The 19111-nt window shown below is 32.0% G+C and overlaps 1 protein-coding gene across 2 annotated transcripts in view; it reads left to right on the forward strand.

Annotated features, from left to right (window-relative positions):
* LOC124359922 (protein takeout-like) overlaps window positions 1–13128 on the forward strand; it is a 66938-nt gene extending 53810 nt beyond the window's left edge. Inside the window, exons 1-6 of one of the 2 annotated variants that reach the window (XM_046813056.1) lie at window positions 3528–3629; window positions 5776–5865; window positions 6482–6629; window positions 9187–9320; window positions 10286–10435; window positions 12881–13128. In XM_046813056.1, coding sequence (XP_046669012.1) covers window positions 3563–3629; window positions 5776–5865; window positions 6482–6629; window positions 9187–9320; window positions 10286–10435; window positions 12881–13038 — 747 coding nt within the window. In that variant the 5' untranslated portion in view covers window positions 3528–3562 and the 3' untranslated portion in view covers window positions 13039–13128. Of the gene's footprint in view, window positions 1–3527; window positions 3630–5775; window positions 5866–6481; window positions 6630–9186; window positions 9321–10285; window positions 10436–12880 lie in introns of those variants that run through there. The other variant, XM_046813057.1, reaches the window with a different exon arrangement.
* Window positions 13129–19111: the final 5983 nt, after the last annotated feature.

Below are 19111 nucleotides of genomic sequence, written 5' to 3' on the forward strand. Positions count from 1 at the left end.
GAAGTCATTACCGCCTTGACACTTCGGCTGGGCACAAAGACAGAATAATCATTTCTCAGTACTTTCCAAAGAAACCGGAACAGTTTCAGCAAGTTTCTTTATGCTGTTAAATTAAACATAATTCGGTGTAGAAAGTGGGGGACACTGTCTTTTACATCTACTTCTTGTTATGTGTCGTAGATTTTTGGGATTTTAAAATTGTATTTAAATCACATACACCGGAAGAGATACAGGAAATTTATAAATAGTGCTGAATTAAATCTAATTTTGTGCGAAGATACAATACAATCTCATGTCATCCATTACAACTCGGTGCCACGTGACCAAGGCACTTAAAATTCGATATAATGACATAAAACATTCTTAACCAAGATATCACGCTAGTGTTAGCTGTGATTTAAGTAAACACATGACAATGGCTGTCGATAGTTAGCCAGTGTCGAAAGCGTGTGCGACCTTTCACTTGGGAATGTGATGGGAGACTCTCGCAACGCAACCTCTCTACCAACACTGTCGACCTTGGCAACAACATCCTGCGTCCCACTGGGGTCTCCTCTAGTTCGGGTCTCAGTCACTTTAATCATGTGAACAATGTGAACACGTAGATGTGATCTATGTCGTGTGTAGACCACAGTTTATAGCAGTCTATCACTTTCAATCACTTGACAGGATTGTCTAATTTGTTCAACATATCGTCCAAAAAAGTGCATTAACAGTTTACTTTCTAAATTAATAAAACCTTAAACGTCCTTTTAAAATTAATGCAACTTAAAGCTGTCGATTTAGAGTTTCAAAAATATCTCTAGCTTAGTAATATGACCAATTGGAAGTATGATTAAAATCATACCTTAAATTACATATTTCTGATTGTTCAAACAAAAGATAAAAATAACTGGAATATTTTTATTAAATAATAATCTGTTCACTCTTGTAGACATAATCAAGAGGGCAACAAAAAAACATTATTAAACTGGTAACTCGTCATATAAAACTAAAAAAAGAAGATTGTACAGGGTGTGGTAGATAAGTAATGAGACTCAGTCTAGAAAAACAAATTTATTGATCCGATTTGTTAATATTCTTCAAAGTACTCGCCTTGCGCGTCGACATAACGTTGCCAGCGCCTTTTCCAAGCTTCATAGGCCCCACTGTAGTCCGTTGGAGTTATCCCAGTTAGTGCCTTCGTGACAGCACGTTGGATTTTCGGAATATCGTCGAAACGATGACCCTTCAGGCATCTTTTTACCTTCGGAAATAGGAAGAAATCAGGATGACTTATGTCAGGGCTGTATAGTGGCTGTGGCAGAACTTCAACTCCAATTCGGGTCAAAAGGAGGTCACGAGGAACGCTGTATAAAACAAACTGTGAGAAAACATATTTCTAACCATAATATTTCAAAGAGTGCCGTTACTCCTGTTAAACTATTTATTTTCCATACAAAATATAAATAGACACAATTTACATCATTAATGTTGGTACTGATACCGACATTAGATGTAAATATTACTAAACAATTCTAGATTTTTAACTTGAGGAAGTAAAATCAATAGCAACTTAAAGTAATGTTAGTATATTACACAATTATAAAATATACTTCAGAACGTTCATCCGAGGAACTGAGGGAAAACAAACGGCATATTTAAATTGATATTTAACAAACTAGATTATTCGTAACTTTATATTTTGAGCTTTAACATGTTACTTGATTATAATTAGCACTTTTCATCTTTCAGTCTAACTTAGTTTTCGTTTTACAAACGTACCGCTAAAACTCGAAGCTCTTGTAAAACACCCTAATAAATGAATACAATTAAAATTCTTACAGTACACTGTTATAGATTGGGCGAATTTCTGGAAGTTTACATATAGACACTAATTTTGTAGAATAAACCAAACCTGAAATTTGTTCAGCCTTATCTTTTAAGTGAATGAAGGATTGAAACTTGCAATAGTTATGTATTTGGTTTGCTGTTTAAGTATATCACTGATGTGTATGGTATATATAGACAAGTTTTATTATTATTATTATATTTTACTACACATTAGTAAAACTCTATTTACAAACAACTTCACAGGTCCCTTATGATTAAAATACATAATTGTGCTATCAAGGTATTTTTTACATTAATTAAGGGGGGAGTTGATCCCTCATATCACCCTCCTTAAGATCGCTCCAGGTTATACCCATTTCCTGTACCACAACCTCTGGATACGTAACCGCTCGTACCCGTCCGAGATGACACAGCTATCATCAAGTTATATTAAACTATGATCAGAAAGACCAATCTACAAACGGAGTCATCATAATCAGTGTATTTTTATATCAAAAAGGATTAATTTGGCAAATATTACAATGTCTCTATTATACTTTCTTTCGATAAATTAAAACTTCCTACGAGATATTTTGGTTCTTGCTAAACATAATTTTTCTTCTTCTAAGTATAATTAACTTAACCAACTAAAAAATAGAATTTGTTGACCACATAAAACAGTTTTGATGTTCTACGATATTATATACAATCTTACGTAATAAATTTAAATAGGTTTTTTTCTTTAATTAGTGTCATACACTTTTTTCGACGGATTTGCAAATATATACAATTATAAAAATGTAAATTTGTAAGATTTACTATTTTAACAAGCTTTCGTAATAAATTCTCGAATGTAAAATTGGCCAATAACAGAGTTGTGTACTTATGAGTGACAGTATTAGATTTTAATAAACACCTCGCTTTTGCTGTTTTGGGCAGGTGAAAGCGTAAAGTCAGAATTTGTCTGGACTCTTCATTCAATGTAGCACCACTGTTTTTTTTTAAAACCCATCAGTTTTGTTTTGTCACACTGTTATACTCGGTTGTTGTATCAAAATGTCACAATGACAGAAAATCTGTACGTAACTTAGCATACACATAATTATAAAAAGCAAAGGTATAAAAATTTTGTGTAATAGGAATTCCTCTTCCATGTGATCTATCTTTAAAACACACGCACACTTTTGTGATCTGTAAAAAATTGAGATTGCTATTCGTAAGTCCTTGTAAACCTGGAATTTCTCATTTTAGTCTTAGTGATTACTATACAATCTTTAGAAAAGTCTAATAAATCTTAGATAATACTAACAGACTGTGTGAAACCCACTGCAAAAATGTAAATCTAGTATACAGTTATAACATTTTAATACATTTGGTTTTTGTTGATCTCAATCAAAATAAATAAAACAAAAAACTAAGATAGTTTCCCGAATGTATCTCCAGGCTTGCCCAGATCCCTTTGCATATTATCGTATAACTATCTCACTCTGCATATAATTTTGTAGGATAAATTACGTACAAAACCACACGTACCACCAGAGTGGACTTCCGAGTGAATTTGATAGCCCATTAATTCGTATATTAGAATCTACGATATTACGGAGTCAAGGTACTCCTAGGATATTTGACTAGTCTGTTCCTAGATAGATTGTGATCTGACCGGAGCGTGCGGGCCTTGGTGGGGACGGTATATAAGGCTGGAGCGGCCGAGCGCGCTCTAGAGTATACTCGTACTGTAGTGATATCAACGATGGAGGTGTACAGGTTCCTTGTGGTTACAGTGTTCGCGGCTACTTGCGTACCGGCGGCGGAGCTACGTAAGTTTGCGATATTTACTTGTTTATTTACTGAAATCCGATTCAAATCTTAATTGAAGTTGAAATATACCATAATGATGCTTTCTTTTTTATATTTAAAATCAATTCCTCACTAAATATGGAATTTAAATTGCATAAAATACTAAAAAAATAAATTAAACACAATTTTTTTAATTATTATTTGAATTTAAAATTTAATTCGTATTTACTTTTGACAATATTGTGGTAAATTGTGTTGCCATTTATACATACATCGAAAAGACGATTTATTGTTAATAAATAAGATTAAATTAATATATTAAGAACGATTTGAAAAACAAATTTTTCATGCAATGAAATCAAATGTCTCAACAGTAAGTCTATAATTTACATAACCTACTCTCAATTAAGCTGTGTTAAACACTTCAGTTAATGCAGTAAATGAGATGTAACATTCTGGAATCAATCGTATCTAATTTTTACTTAACATTTATAGTGAGTGTGTCACACGGCATAGGAAAGAAACGACCATGTATCTAAATGGACAAATATATACGATTTTTTACTAAATGATTCATGTTCATGAATTCATGTTAAGCTATGATTTGTATTCGAATACACTTTCTCTGTGTGGCTCATAAGCCACTAAAATGTTTTATTAATTTAATAATGCAGGTTTTGTGACTGCTGGAAGTTTAGCCAAATTTGTACGCGAAATGAGGAGTAATTAAGACCGAATAGTGTAGGGTTTGTTACAATGTATTGTTTATATAAGCTGAAACTGTTAAAAGTTGATGTGTGTATTTTTCGATTCCAAATATTAGATGTATTCAGTTTTATGTAGTTTTTAAATACAAACTCGTTATAGCCGTGCATATAGTTTAACTCTATTTAAATTTATTTTTAGTTGTGTAACTATCTGTTTTAATTTACAAGTATAACACAATTATAGCTCTTGTACGAACATTATATTTATATTTTTGTACACTGATGTATTTTTTATTTCGTTGTACTCCTGAATATTAAAATATCGGTTACCCTTGGTTGAAAAATGTTGTGCAGTTGACTGAGTATTATTATTATTTTTATTTTAACTCGTTTAGCAAAGTGTCTATGCTATAGAAATATTGATGTATTTTTCTCACTCTGGTTTGTTTATATATTTCAAAATTTAATTATTATTATCTGTACATTTATTTTAAGGAGCAACTAAAATTTTAAATTTTTGTACTGATTTAAAAACCATATCTTACAACAAGTTTATGTATTCCATATGACTATATCAAACGAGGAATTACGTCTTGAAACTAAAAGCACAATAATGTATGTTTCTTTAATTCATATAGTTAAATATACGTGTATTTATAAAAGTTATCAAGACTTGTATTGATATTCATGAAGAACATTGTGTCAGAATTTTCAGCATTAAAGAATCCTGAGCTGAGTAGAACACAAAATGTATCTGAAAATAGAACAATACACAAGTCATGACGAATTATTGTGTGTATTGTGAAGTAAAGAGTGTAAATAACTAACAAAATACTGGTCTGTATTCAAAAACGTATCAAATCGCACTTACAAATGGATATAATATGTATATAAAACGCATTAATAAATTTTAGGTCAGATTAAATTTTTTTAATATACCAAATTGTTTACAAAACCTTTCATATTGTAGCATATAAGAAGTATCATTATTCTTAATCTTCAAAATATCTCCATCTAATTGTTATCTATTTTATGAAAATTTTGCAAAACTACTATTTTTATTCTAAATTGTATTTAGTTTTTTTATATACTGAAAACTTATTTATCCAATAAGTTTAAATCTGTATACGACACAAATCATTAAGCTACACATTATACATAAAGTATCTACATATTTAATAGCGATTATTTGTATCTAGATTAGTTACTCGAGGTATATCGATTGTACTGTACCTGAAAATTCGCATGAGATAATTACTTTTAATGGGATAATTTACTACATGTAAACTACCGTTTCGTTCAGTATTCTTAAACTGCCTTCACATATAAGTTATATTTAATATTTCTTTTAATTATATGATTAACTAAATAACTACTTTTACCACCGATATGGTCACGGCCAGCAAGTTATCCTCTATAGTATTAACAAAATGTCACACCACTGTTTGTCATGTTGTAGCGAACGTGCCCAAGTGTAAGATGTCGGACCCGATGTTGCCGATGTGCTTCATGTTGGCGACTGACATCATCAGGCCACAGCTAGTAGCTGGTAAGTAGCCCATAAGGATCGGAAAATTTTTATTTACTAATATCTGTATCTATGTAATGTAGCATGGATATGAGTAATAATATACGCATTTAAACAACATCAACTCTTCGATAAATGTATTTTAAGCTTGAGGTGGTGCTCAGCAACTCCCTAATTACTCTGTTATTATTTGTAGTAGTGGAATAAACTCAGTATTCGAGTGTTCATCTAAAAATAATCCATGTTGTACTACTCTCATACCATTTTCCTAATATCACTTGGTTTTTGTTATTACATTTTGAACATTTTGTGTAGACTCTATTTTGAATGCCTGAAACGAAACCTCGTATTTAGTTGAAATTATTTTCAAAATCTGTTTTAATTAGATTCAACATTTTGTAAATATAGAATGCTGTACCTTTATTTAATTCAAAGCTTTTAACTTTTTTCTAAAGTACAAAGCTAGACTAGGAAATAAGCAAAACTAAGCAAATAGGGACTATATTTATATGACATGTCTCGTTTGTTTTGATTTGAAAGTCATAGGTTAAAGTTTGATAGAGTAAGTTAAGGACACAAGCCTTGTTCTGGTTGAATTTGAAGGTTTCTACTTCAATTATTATGTCTTGTTGAACAGGTATACCTGAGCGAAACATACCCCCCATCGAACCCCTTGTTATCCCCATGGTGATGCTGCAGCAAGGTACCTCAGCAGTCAACTACAAGGCCAACCTCAAGAACATCAAGGTCATTGGCCTCGGAAACTACCAGTTCAAGAATGTTGTGTAAGTAGCGCAAGTACTGTAATTCTTAACAATAGGTATTTGATACGACAACAGGACAATCCTCCAACAATAACTAGGAGCTGTATATTAGCAATAATCACATGCAAGGTTTCACAATAAGTATATGGAGCGTGTCGTGATCTGATCTATCTCGGATTGTGCAATAAAAGACAACTCACTGAGTCTTACTGATACAGAATAAATCTTCTGTGGTTATATAAATAATACTAACGGGCATCAGAACACTTACAAAATACGCAAGAGCAACTCATAAAAGATGTCCTTTATCAAGGACACGACAGGTTCTTCTTAAAATCGTGTCTTTAACTGCCTGTTTGTCCATCTGTGCAGTAACTCTTGATGGAAAGATAGAGATCACTTGTGATACTTTAACTCTAGAGACTCAGGTAATAGGTTTCGTTTAGACCAAAGAAGAGCTCTACTGATTTTGGAGTCAAAAGGTCAGAGCCAGATAAGTTGCAAGGAACTCCGTAAAACAATTCTGTGAAGACCTTATGTTCTGTTGGGCCTTTCGATTCTCAGTATTTGACCAAGGCTCTCGCCAGAGTTTATTGCGACTGGTTAAACTGTAGCATTCAGGTGCAATGTCACAGAACCCACGTGATCATGGAAGATTGTCGTGACCACGATACAAATGTCGAGGGCTCTCGTGATGGAAGGTCAGATTAGATAATCACGAACCCTTCTTCGGCACTAACGTCTACTGTACTAGCCAAACTGTACCTGACCGGTGTTAAAAGGTCACTGGTTTCATGTACACTCACACTGCGATTTCACTAAGGTTTGTGTTTCAGACAGAAAATAGATATAAATGTTTACTTGAGACCATCTTGATGCTGCTTGGTATCGTGATTTTTTTCTAACTCTGTTACTAATGAAACTCTAAACTACTATAAATACGATTTTAACTCATCTAAGATTTGATTATCTATCTCAAGATAAAATTTTATCTGAGAAAATATTAACTGAGAGTTGGAGTAAGAATTGCAATCGTTGTTATCCCATAGTGATAATATTTTATTGAAAGTCAAGTCCCATTACAAATGTTAAGATTATTATTCAAAATTATATTTAAAACACACACAAATTTTGCTCACACTTTGCGATGAATAATTTACGATCTATTTTTTGTATTCATAAATTCTATAGTAAGATTTTTTTAATTAAGAATCCTAATGTTCTACTGACAGTAATCTTCATATCGCTGAAAAAATAGTGTGAAGATACAACATTTTTACATCTTTATTTTTCGTAGTAGGATAATGGAAAATGTCTCATTTTACATATGCGTTAAATAAGCTTTAAACGGGTTTTCGATAGTTTGGTATTGTTATTCAGAAAATCACTGGAACTCTTTCAAAGCAATTAATATTCAAAACTGTACACACTTCACAAGCCCAAAACAAAGGTTTGGTAAGCATAATAATCATATCTATAAGACATAAGTAACCTCACACAATTATACAGCAAAACATTGTTTATATAAAGGATCATTCATTATGAGATAATGCTCATAATCGTTTCACAGCAGCCCTTTCCTAGTTCTTTGTGCCGTTTTTTTTACTTAAACTATACGATTTCTTCAATGGCCAATGAGGGTGCTCATTTTGAATGTTTATATTTATCAAACTATAAAAATAAACATTCCTCATTATTTGTATTACATTTTATAAATGATACTGATGTAGAATAATATATGTCAATAGCTAATACCAAAGTATTAGTATTTACTACTATATCATCTCTAGAAAAACTAATTTTATGTATCCAAATTTAATGTTTACCGATAAAATTTCAGAAACAATATGATGATGATAATAATAAATAAAAAATATGTTGTTTGTTACTTATCTAAAGTCAAATTTGAGCCAAGTCTGGAATTCGTTTGGTTTTCAGCAATGGAAAGCCTTTGAGTGAAATTCATTTTCAGTTGGTACACTTCATAAAAGTAAAAGCTGAAAAACGAGAAAACTTATACAGTATGCTATGTAACAATCATTATTTATACGCAAACCTAGGAACTTTTCAGCTGACACAATCTCAAGACAATTGACCGTTGTTACTGATTTTAAGCTCGATTTTACAAAACAGATGTACACAACACGTACATTGTCCACACTCAGTCCGGTTCTTTCAGACAATTTTGCCGGGGCTCTCACACTTGTATTTAAAGGTACTATGTCGACGGACAATATAGCCCATCTAATTGTATCGTTAATATACGCTAAGTTTGTCTGTCTGAATATATTTTCCGGGTCCCGCGAAACCTGAGTACGGCCCTGTGTACACGTGATGTAAAACTGAAATTATTGTTTACGGTAAGTTGTGAGTGTTTTTTTCTCATTTAAGCCTCAGCGTCAGCTATGCCAGCTTCGAAGTGCACTGGTTTTTATTTATTACTATTACATTTTTTTGGACCTCCCCGGGATTTGAACCCGTGATCTCTCAGTTCAGAAACTAGAACCATTAGTCTACTGAGGAGGACTTTGTGTCATGTTTAGTTAATAATTATTGTAAACATGTTCGTAATGTCCAGCCTGAACGTGCCCAAGCTGATGGCCGCTGCGAGGGTCGAGGTCCCGACCATACAGCTGGTGTCCGACTACACCATCAAGGGCCGAGCTCTGGTCGTCCCTATAGAGGGCGACGGTATCTTCAGAGCCAACCTTAGTGAGTACTGAACACAAAGTCTATCTTTACTTTCAATTCAAAAAGCTTTGTATTATACTGGTACGGAATTTCTTTTAAAAACAAATTACAATAATTAAAATTTACATTCTAAAATTATTTTTGTTAGTCTCTCGAAATCGTTTTAACTTTAAATCTCCAAGACCATCCAAGTTCCACAATTTTATTAAAGCGGAATATCAGGTCTTGTTAGTAATAATGAACTCTGAATCACTAAAGCTCTGAAACATTTTTGTTAACCCCTTAGAAATATTTCTTGAGCTTTGGTTGACCACATGATTATAAATCCAGTACATTTTACAGCAGAAACAACTTAAAAGGGTCATTGTTGTGATTGATATTAATCAATGGATTGTAAAAATATCGCTGTTTGCTATAGTTTGTAAAGTCAAAACTAATATGTAAAGATTCTTTCATTTCGGGATTAAATTTCATTATAATGTGAATAAGTTTTTATAATATAAATAAAAATATAACTGGATTTCGGACTTTTGCCTTCATTTACTTTTCGAGGAATTAAAACACAATTCTCTTCTTTAGGCATCAAAAACCTAAGACAAAAGGGTAAGTGTGGGCGAAAATGAAAAAGAAATCAATTCATTGTTTTATTTTGTATGGTGACGAACTCAGTTGACTTTACCTTAATTCGACTACAGAAAATGTTGTACGCTAAAACACTAACCATATACCCTAGCTGAAAGTCCATCTCGGTTAGATAATAGTATAATTCGTTAAATGAAACACAGACTATACCAAAGCACAACACAAACATGCACTGCACAAGTTCTGCACGTACCAGAAACGTGAGAAGGAACTGCTCAGACTGTCCGAAATCCTGTTAACCTTTCAAATAAGACATTCTCCACAATAACCTTTATACTAGGTAGTAGTGAGCGACGTTTTACTAGATACAAGTATTTAAGTAACAGTTGCGTGTTTGATTACAGCTAACGTGAAGGCAGACGTGATGATCGTAGCGGCACTCAAGAAACGCAAGGGAGAAGAGTTTCTGCACCTCAAGATGGTCAAGAGCCGCCTCACAGTGGGCAAGGCCACCGCCAACTTTGACAACTTGTTCAACGGCGATAAAACACTTAGTAAGTTAAAGTGGAATAGATTTCCAAATAAAACACATCTTTCTGGTAATTCTGTTCGTCTTGCGTACAAAAGTTAAGAGCCGTAAAAACATTTTTAGTCGTATAATTGTGGGATATCACTTTTAAATATATATGATCAAGCAATATAACTAAGCTCTTCTGTTAGTTTTTTTTCGATATTTTTAGGTTGATCAATAAAATCTCAAACTTAGTTGTACTTCATTGTTATATTATTAAAAGGTTTTCGTGTTGATCTTATTTTTAAAGCGATAAATCGGCGTTAAAAGTGTTTGAAAATTAACATTGATATTATGGGATAACACTCAAAGTCGTTTCCCTGCAGTGGTGCCAACATTTATGTAAAATACGAAAAATTATATCTGAGGCTCCACTAAATTATCTGTCAACCTAAATCTGCTTTTTTTACTGTAAGAACAGAAGACTGTAAAATACTGTAGAGTATTTTAATTTATCATACTATACGTTTTTGAGGGAAACTGGTAATTTGCCATTTTTTCGCATCCACGTAAACCTTTGATGAAAATGTGAATTACTGGAGCAAGTACTGTAGTTTTGGATGTGTTATGCTAGTTTGATACAACTTTACCACGCCATACAGTAGAATACAATATTTAGTAAAAAATATATAATTTATATAATGTTTTGTCCGTTTGTTTGGCACATAATGCAGGGTAAAAATTAAATTTGTTATCTTATAAATACTCCGTGGAAAAATCTGGGATATTTTTATTTATGATTGTTCAAAAAAATGTTTAATTTTTGGAATTTCAGAATATTAAACAAGCCTTTATACTCCAAATAAAGTAACGAAAGTTTAGTCAATAGAACGAGTGTTTGAATGATACTTAATAATTCTTTCCTATGAAATATTTGAAGTTGAAAAGATCTAATTTTGGGATTAATGCAAATATTCGTTTTGTTACTAGGTCAAATAAAGTGTTCTATTGTTCGGGGAACAAAAAAGCTTTTCAGAGTGCGAGTAAGCCAAGGCCATGTCCAAAGAAACGTGTTGAATGTTGCTATATTTAACAAGGTTGTATATCGAGAACACCAGGCTACAGGCATTTTTGTTATTAAAAATTATGTGGTAGACTAATTACTTCAAAAGAAAATTGCTCTAAATGTGTTCAGAGAGAGAGAGTTCACTAGAGACTAGAGGCCGTTGCTGTTTCGTCCATTGCGGCTCCAACTGTAGGATTGGCATGTACCTTTCTTTACATTGGTGTCGACCTGTTAGCTTATATAGTAGCTAAAACCTCGGATAGTCATTAGACATCAACATTTAACTCTTTTTCACTGCACCAAATCCACAATTTCGTGGGTTAAATATGAATATTATCGAACACCATTACCCAATTTTAAACATAATGTTCCAATGTCAGTCTACATTTCAAGCCCGGTATCCACGTGTTGAGTTCAACAATAACATAGCCTATTAAAAAACTTACAATTACAGTCCACAATTATTCGAACTGTAATCCATCCACAGCGACACACTGATAACAGCGCTTAACAAATGAACCGTAAGCTCTTACAAAGACATTTTGCGGTATCCGGAGGATATCCTTTTCTATTGTAACTCCAAAGAAAGAAATCACACACAGTTAAACCTGGGGATCGGAGTGAGCAATCTAAAAAAATCACTTCCACGGCCAAGGGCCAATTCAACGGCCATGAAGGTTGTCATTTAGGATTCTCATTAAGTGCTGTTTTTTTATTAGTGTGTTGCTATTAATGGATTAGAGTTTGAATAAATGTGGATTGTAATTGTAAGGTTTTTCTAATTTTCTGATTGAAATGTTTTATTTCTCTGGAATATGACAATAGGCTAAATAATTTTACAAAACCGAAAATACGGTTTTTTACTGTTTTTTAAGTATAGTTTTTTCAAAATTCCACCATTTTGTTTCAACAATTGCTAGAGAGCTGAAATTTCCACAGAATATTTTTGAAACCTATTTAATGAATTGTGTAGTGTTCTGAATTGAAAATGCTCTGTGCATGAATGGGCAAGTAATACTAAATCAACCGTTTAAACCTCTTCGTGGGACACCCGGTACATATTATAAACATTTATATTCTTATTTTCAACAGTTTTTATTCCAGATTGATCATATGAATAAATAAGTTGCTTTAAATCCATACGATTCCTCATGTAATGATCAGATAATTTTTTTATTTTACTGCGTCAGAAGATGTAACTTAAAACTTGATTAAAATGTATTCTTTAAAACACTCGTACAACGATTCATCGAATACTGTTTTAAACTTGAGTTAATCGGATATTCAAAATTAAGAAAAAACCCTAGCGTCTATTTAACCACGAAGTTACGAAACAGTTTAAATCGAAGTATTCGTAAATAGCAATAAGAGAAATGATTTGGTAAACTGTACAGTATTATTACATTATTTGTGTGATTGTAGGCAAAGCAACGAATGACTTTGTCAACCAGAATGCTCAAGACATCATCGAGGAGATCAAGCCGGCCGTGGAAGCTGTCGTGTCGATGCTGATAGAAGACATCGGAAATAAAGTGCTGAAGACAACACCATACAAATCATTGTTCCTGCCTGAAAACTAATATTATATATTATGTATTTATTTATTTTAATTTATTATTGTTGACTGTGATGTTTCTCTTTAAGGCAATAAATTACAATGAAAAACCCGAGCCATTTTTATTTCTACATTTCATTTTGCTTAACACGAGGAATGGATTTGAAAGCCCCTTTTTTGAGTTGTGAGTAATAATTTTGATTATACTAGTATTAGTCAAAGGTAGAAAGGTAATCCGTAAATAAGTCATTCAAACTTTTACACTGGGCAAGTTTTTATCTTTTTAATTGCATATTAAACACCCCTAAGTGATGGTCACCGAAGATATTCCAATATCCTGATCTATTTTGGAATAATGTAAGTTTGAGCAGCAGTTTTATGGTCTGATGGAGCTCTTTTATAAGTATGAAATTTAAGATGTGTATTTGAGGTATATATTTTTTCTGTGTTCATGGGAAATTTCAATACAATCGTACATAGCAGCTTTTGCACGACAGGAGCACAAATAGCCAAAAATCACATGAATAATATTTACGAACATGCTTCCCTGAAAGGATAGATTGACGGCTACCTGTTATGTGGACCTCCAACTCGGTTTTTGTACTTCCGGTATTCATTTCTAGAAAGTATAAATTAGGGTAAATCTATTAAAATGCAAAGGTAATTGTTTTTAAAAATCTGTTTGCTATATCTTACTATTTCCATAATCAATTACAGGATTTACATAATTTTATTCACCTAATCAGTATAGTATCTCTCACTTGTTTCTTCAAATTGAAATGTAGCTAATTGAATTCCTCGGAATAAGTGGATTGTTGAGTCACCGTTGTGACCGGCCTCTCAGTTTTCTGTTTTATTTATTTTTGTTTTGTTTTATTCAGCATTATTCTTGTCAATATGCCGTACCAAAATGTCAAAGGAAGCCAATTTCGAATACCTTTTGTGCACACGTTTATAGTTTTGTTCTTTATTTGAGCTATATAAACATTGTTTAATTAAATAACCAGAAGAACACTCTAATAATAGACAATCACAAAGAATATTATCACAAATTAACCGCAACATTTTTTTTAGCTTTTGACATTGCCTATCCTTTAGTTTTCAATATTTTTACAAAACATTTTGTAAATATTTTCTATTATTTCACAAAAGAAAACTCACAATTATCCAATAATTTGTGTATTTTTCACGAGGCCTTTCGACATCGAAGATGCCATCATCAGGTGTGAATTAACAATTTAAAAACAAATATCAGCTGAGTAAAACTAACAAGATTTATATGGTTAAAATTAAAATAAAATAATATAAATATTAGTATATGTATAAAGGTTTGGGTCAAGAAATTTAGTTATATTTTAAGGAATGGTGAATTTTGAATCGGTCCAAAATCATTGTTTAAAATTTTATCTTTGTGTTTTGTTATGTATAATGTTTCATATGCGTCGAGTTCTTCTTGTTTGTGGACTTGTTTTAATAATGTAAAGTTTCTAAAGGTGTGGTTTGTTTCAAAAGCATGTTTGGCAATAGCAGATTTATCAGTTTGTCCATATTTATAATATCTTTCGTGTTCTTTAAATCTTTTTTTAATGGTTCTTTTTGTTTGGCCAATATAAATTTTATCACAATCTTCACAGTTAATTTTGTAAATGCCACTTTTATTTTCATCTAAAATTTTATCTTTAGGATTTCCAATTAGGTTATTTATCTTATATGGTGTGTAAAATGTTATGTTCATGTCTTGATGTTTTCTAAATACTTTTTTAATTTCTTTATAAAATGGACCATAACTCATGGATTGCCAGTTTCGTTTTTCTTTTTGTTCACTTTTTAAAGTTGTCCTCGATATTTTTGATAAATTCTTCTTTTGTTTTTTTAATAAACTGTCAATTAATTTAGTTGAGTATCCATTGAAAGCTGCTATACTTTTTATGTTTCTTATTTCCTTCATGTATGCATCGTGTTTTAAAGGTGTTGTAAGTAATCTATTAATCATTGTGTGGAAAGCAGCTCTTTTTTGGGAGGGTGGATGGTTCGAATCGTGTGGTATGTATCTGTTGTTGCAAGTGGGTTTTCTGTAAATGTCATATTCTATGTCGCCATTATTCCTTTTCACTAATAAATCTAAAAATGGCAAAAATTTTAAACAATGATTTTGGACCGATTCAAAATTCACCATTCCTTAAAATATAACTAAATTTCTTGACCCAAACCTTTATACATATACTAATATTTATATTATTTTATTTTAATTTTAACCATATAAATCTTGTTAGTTTTACTCAGCTGATATTTGTTTTTAAATTGTTAATTCACACCTGATGATGGCATCTTCGATGTCGAAAGGCCTCGTGAAAAATACACAAATTATTGGATAATTGTGAGTTTTCTTTTGTGAAATAATAGAAAATTTATATTCCAATAAGAAGAGCTCCTCCTCCTTCATTGCAATTTTATAAATAGTTTATTTTTATTATTTATATATCATAACCAATCAGCTGGCATTTACTTGTTTAGTAGATTAAATATAACTGTCTAAGTAACATGTGTGTTTTACTTGTCAGCTGTTTGAAACTAAACAAAAATACTGGCATACTATAAGATGAACATTGAAATTTTGGAAACCCACCAGACAGAGCCTTAGCAATAGTCTGCATATGGTAAGATATATTTCAAATCCACAAAAGACACATCTAGGGTATAAAAGCTTTCAATTGACACCAAATATGTACATGAAATATTAGTTTTAGGTACTAAGTATTCAATATTAAATATCAAGAAAACAGCTCACACTGTTATATTTTGTATCGTTGCAATCACAACATCTCCTATAATCCTTGAACAGTTGCTTCGGAAAGTTTTTGGGAAAGAATGTTTATAAAAGTTGTTGTTAAATCCAAATCACACAAAACCGATGCTTAGATGTGTCCAGTTACTACTTATTTTGGACTGACTGATTGATTCACAAAGAACATAAGATTTAATTTAGGACCTCTCACTAACAAAATATTCCCGTCTTCCGAGAAAGTAATTTTGAAGATTTGTGAATCTGAAAATAAAAAAACAAATTCGATGCACCTCTAGGTGATAGTCTCACCTAGTACACGTCTATAACCAGAGACAACCCATTTTGTGAAATTTAGCTTTAAATTTGTCGATTTTTACATAAAAATTCTGTAAATTATGCAAATCATACGAACGGTGGACGTAACAAAAAAACCCGTACAAATAGAAGATACTCATGTTTTGACACCTTAAAGCGATTCTGGTGCAGCACAAATTATAGACTTTGTCCCATTTTCCAGAAAAAGTTCACAAAGGCGAGGAGTTTTGTTAATTGGAACTTTTAGTTGTTGCTAGAGCTAAAAGATAAAGTTTTTACCAATACTGGCGTTTTTTTTTTATTTTACAACCACTTTCAGTGTAGCAGCAATGTCGAAGCTACTCTCATTCGACAACAAATAATCATGGTATTCTAAAATTTATTTTCATTGAGGTGTAGCCGATTGATCTCGAGACCTCTAAAGTTGTGGCAAATTCCCGAACATTAAAGATTAATCAGTTAACGCCGTTTACTATAACTAGATAAGTATCTTTGGTTTACTTTGAATATCCTTTGAGTGAATGAGATGGGTAGATAATAGTTCTGGTATTTTGCACTTCGTGTGATCTTAATGCAATAAAACTCGAGCTTGAGCATGGCCTCTATTTCTTTCCACTGCTGCAGTTACAAAGCATCCACCAAGCTGTAGACACATTTAAAAGTAGAACCCACGGATTATACTTTCTAATTCAAACAAAATTATTAGTAACATTGCAAATATGCAGTATTTTTAACCGTCAACCCAGTAACTGAAAATAAGTATAAAAGATTGTCACGTCTTTTTAAAATACGTATTCCCTTGATGTAAATGAAAATCCAATCACAGTTATTATAGTTTCAAAATTAATTGTTTTACTGTTAACGCTATAATAGAATGTAATGAAATTATTAATTCAGTTAATTCCTAAAAAGATGTTATAGATATTTTCCTTGGTGTTACGTGCCTCAGACATTGCATCCCATATGCGCTCTCAAAAATTGCATTATTCACTAACTTATTCACATCTAACTTACGGAATAAGAATCTATGAAACAACTTTCTTTCACTCAGTGACCTTATGGTATTACATAATGGTACTCTTATAAGACGATTCATTTTCCATTAGTGTTTCGTCATTGTTATCCATTTTCTAAATGTGGAGGAAACTAACGTACTTTCAGTCAATATCCAACACAATAAATAAGGGTTACAATGAAAATTGCTCATTCTGCCTAGTCCATTATAGTACACAACTGGTTAGTAACACATCTTGCTTCCCCTTAAGTGTATGAGTAAGTTGCATCAAGTTACAAATTTATTATTGAATTCTAACATTAATTTAATCCGGGGCTATATGAACCAACCAGAACGGTATCTATACCTTACTATTAGACTAAGAAAAGAATATAAACTGCATTTGCAGATGAGTAGCAGAATTTTGTGTGGTAAATTTAATTCTGTGTGGCATTTTAAATTATTAAAACTTTTGGTTATATTTGTTACTTATTTGGATCTTCTAATAATAGCCAAATTTAGATTAATTAAATTTTCAAAGTCAGGGATTTTTGAACTATTGTAATTTTAAATAACTGGAATGTAGAAATAATTTAATTTGCCACAGAAAAATTATCTTCCTCAGTATTAAAATAAAATATCAACTAATTCCTTACACCTCTAGTAAAAAAGCTCTTAAGCCAAATCAGACGCATTCGTTGACTTATCCATAGCAATCGAATACCACTCAAATCTGACGTAGGGATTTTTAAAATGACGTAGGGGTATAATTTCAGATTCTATAATTTCGCCAGTTAGTGTATAGAGGTATAATTAAAATGTTCTGGAACAAATATAATTATATGAAGTGTACTTAACCAAAACAAAATATAATCATGACGTTGGCAAACTATTGAACGAAGAGTTATGTTTAGATTATAAATCAACACCAAAGCTAAATCTTGATGTCAACTCTCTGGTCAAAGAGTGCAGATATCCGAGTTTGAAAGTTGATCAAAAACCAATTAATAGAGCTACAATAATGGGAATTATATTAAAGTTATTTAAACCTTATTAAAGTGATTGAAAGAATTATGTTAAAGTTATTTCGGCATAAAACTATTTACTAATGATAAATCCGAGTTTTAAAATCGATAACAATGAAAATATGCCGGTTTTGGTTCTTTTTTTAGAGTAGTATGAAAATAAAATTACTAAATTAACATCTTAACTTTAATCTTGATCGGGTAGTTCTCAAAATTTGTCATTAGTGGGTTATGGAACTCCTTGTCATTGTTTTGAAAGCGTGTACTTTTGTAAACCACTATTTAAAACGTTTAATATTTAACACTAATTTTTGGGCATGTTTTGTTAATTTACTGTAAACTGCAACTGGTCGTTTAACACGCAAATCGCTATACTGCCCAGAGTGGATTTCCTGTTAGTGACAACGACAACTAACACAGTACAGAACTGCTCAGAACTTGGCAACTCACTCACTACTGTGACAACAAGTGATCACCTAGGGACTCTTGTAACAGATACTTTACGGGTACTCGTCTGTTCCAAGAGTACAATTTACCAGAAACCAAAAAATACCCTTGTAGCGTTACTGTTACAGCTTTTACGCTATAGATACTCTACACGCTATGGTACAAAGTACTCGGACTCATTTAGCAATACGTGTATACGTGCACCATTTTATGAGTACTCTGTAACGTATGACTCTAAATCGGTAACAGTACATTTTGTACTCGGTTACTGAAAGTACCGGGTAAATGTAGAAGAAGCCACAAGAAATAGTAAGAACTATCTTCACTTGCGAAGTTGCTCCGTGACGGCGAGATTCAATTATTTAACGTTTTGAACAAAATTGTATTTTTCATGTATTTCTTAGTAAGAATATAATTATGCTGAAATGTCATACATTCTGAAAGATGACATGACCTATATTTGCCCGGGACTTACCTGTAATTTGAGCATGTTCTTTTTGTTTAGTCGCGGAAATTATTTCGTTGCCAGAAC

Source organism: Homalodisca vitripennis, chromosome 4 (genome assembly GCF_021130785.1).
Source record: "Homalodisca vitripennis isolate AUS2020 chromosome 4, UT_GWSS_2.1, whole genome shotgun sequence".
Classification (NCBI taxonomy): domain Eukaryota; kingdom Metazoa; phylum Arthropoda; class Insecta; order Hemiptera; family Cicadellidae; genus Homalodisca; species Homalodisca vitripennis.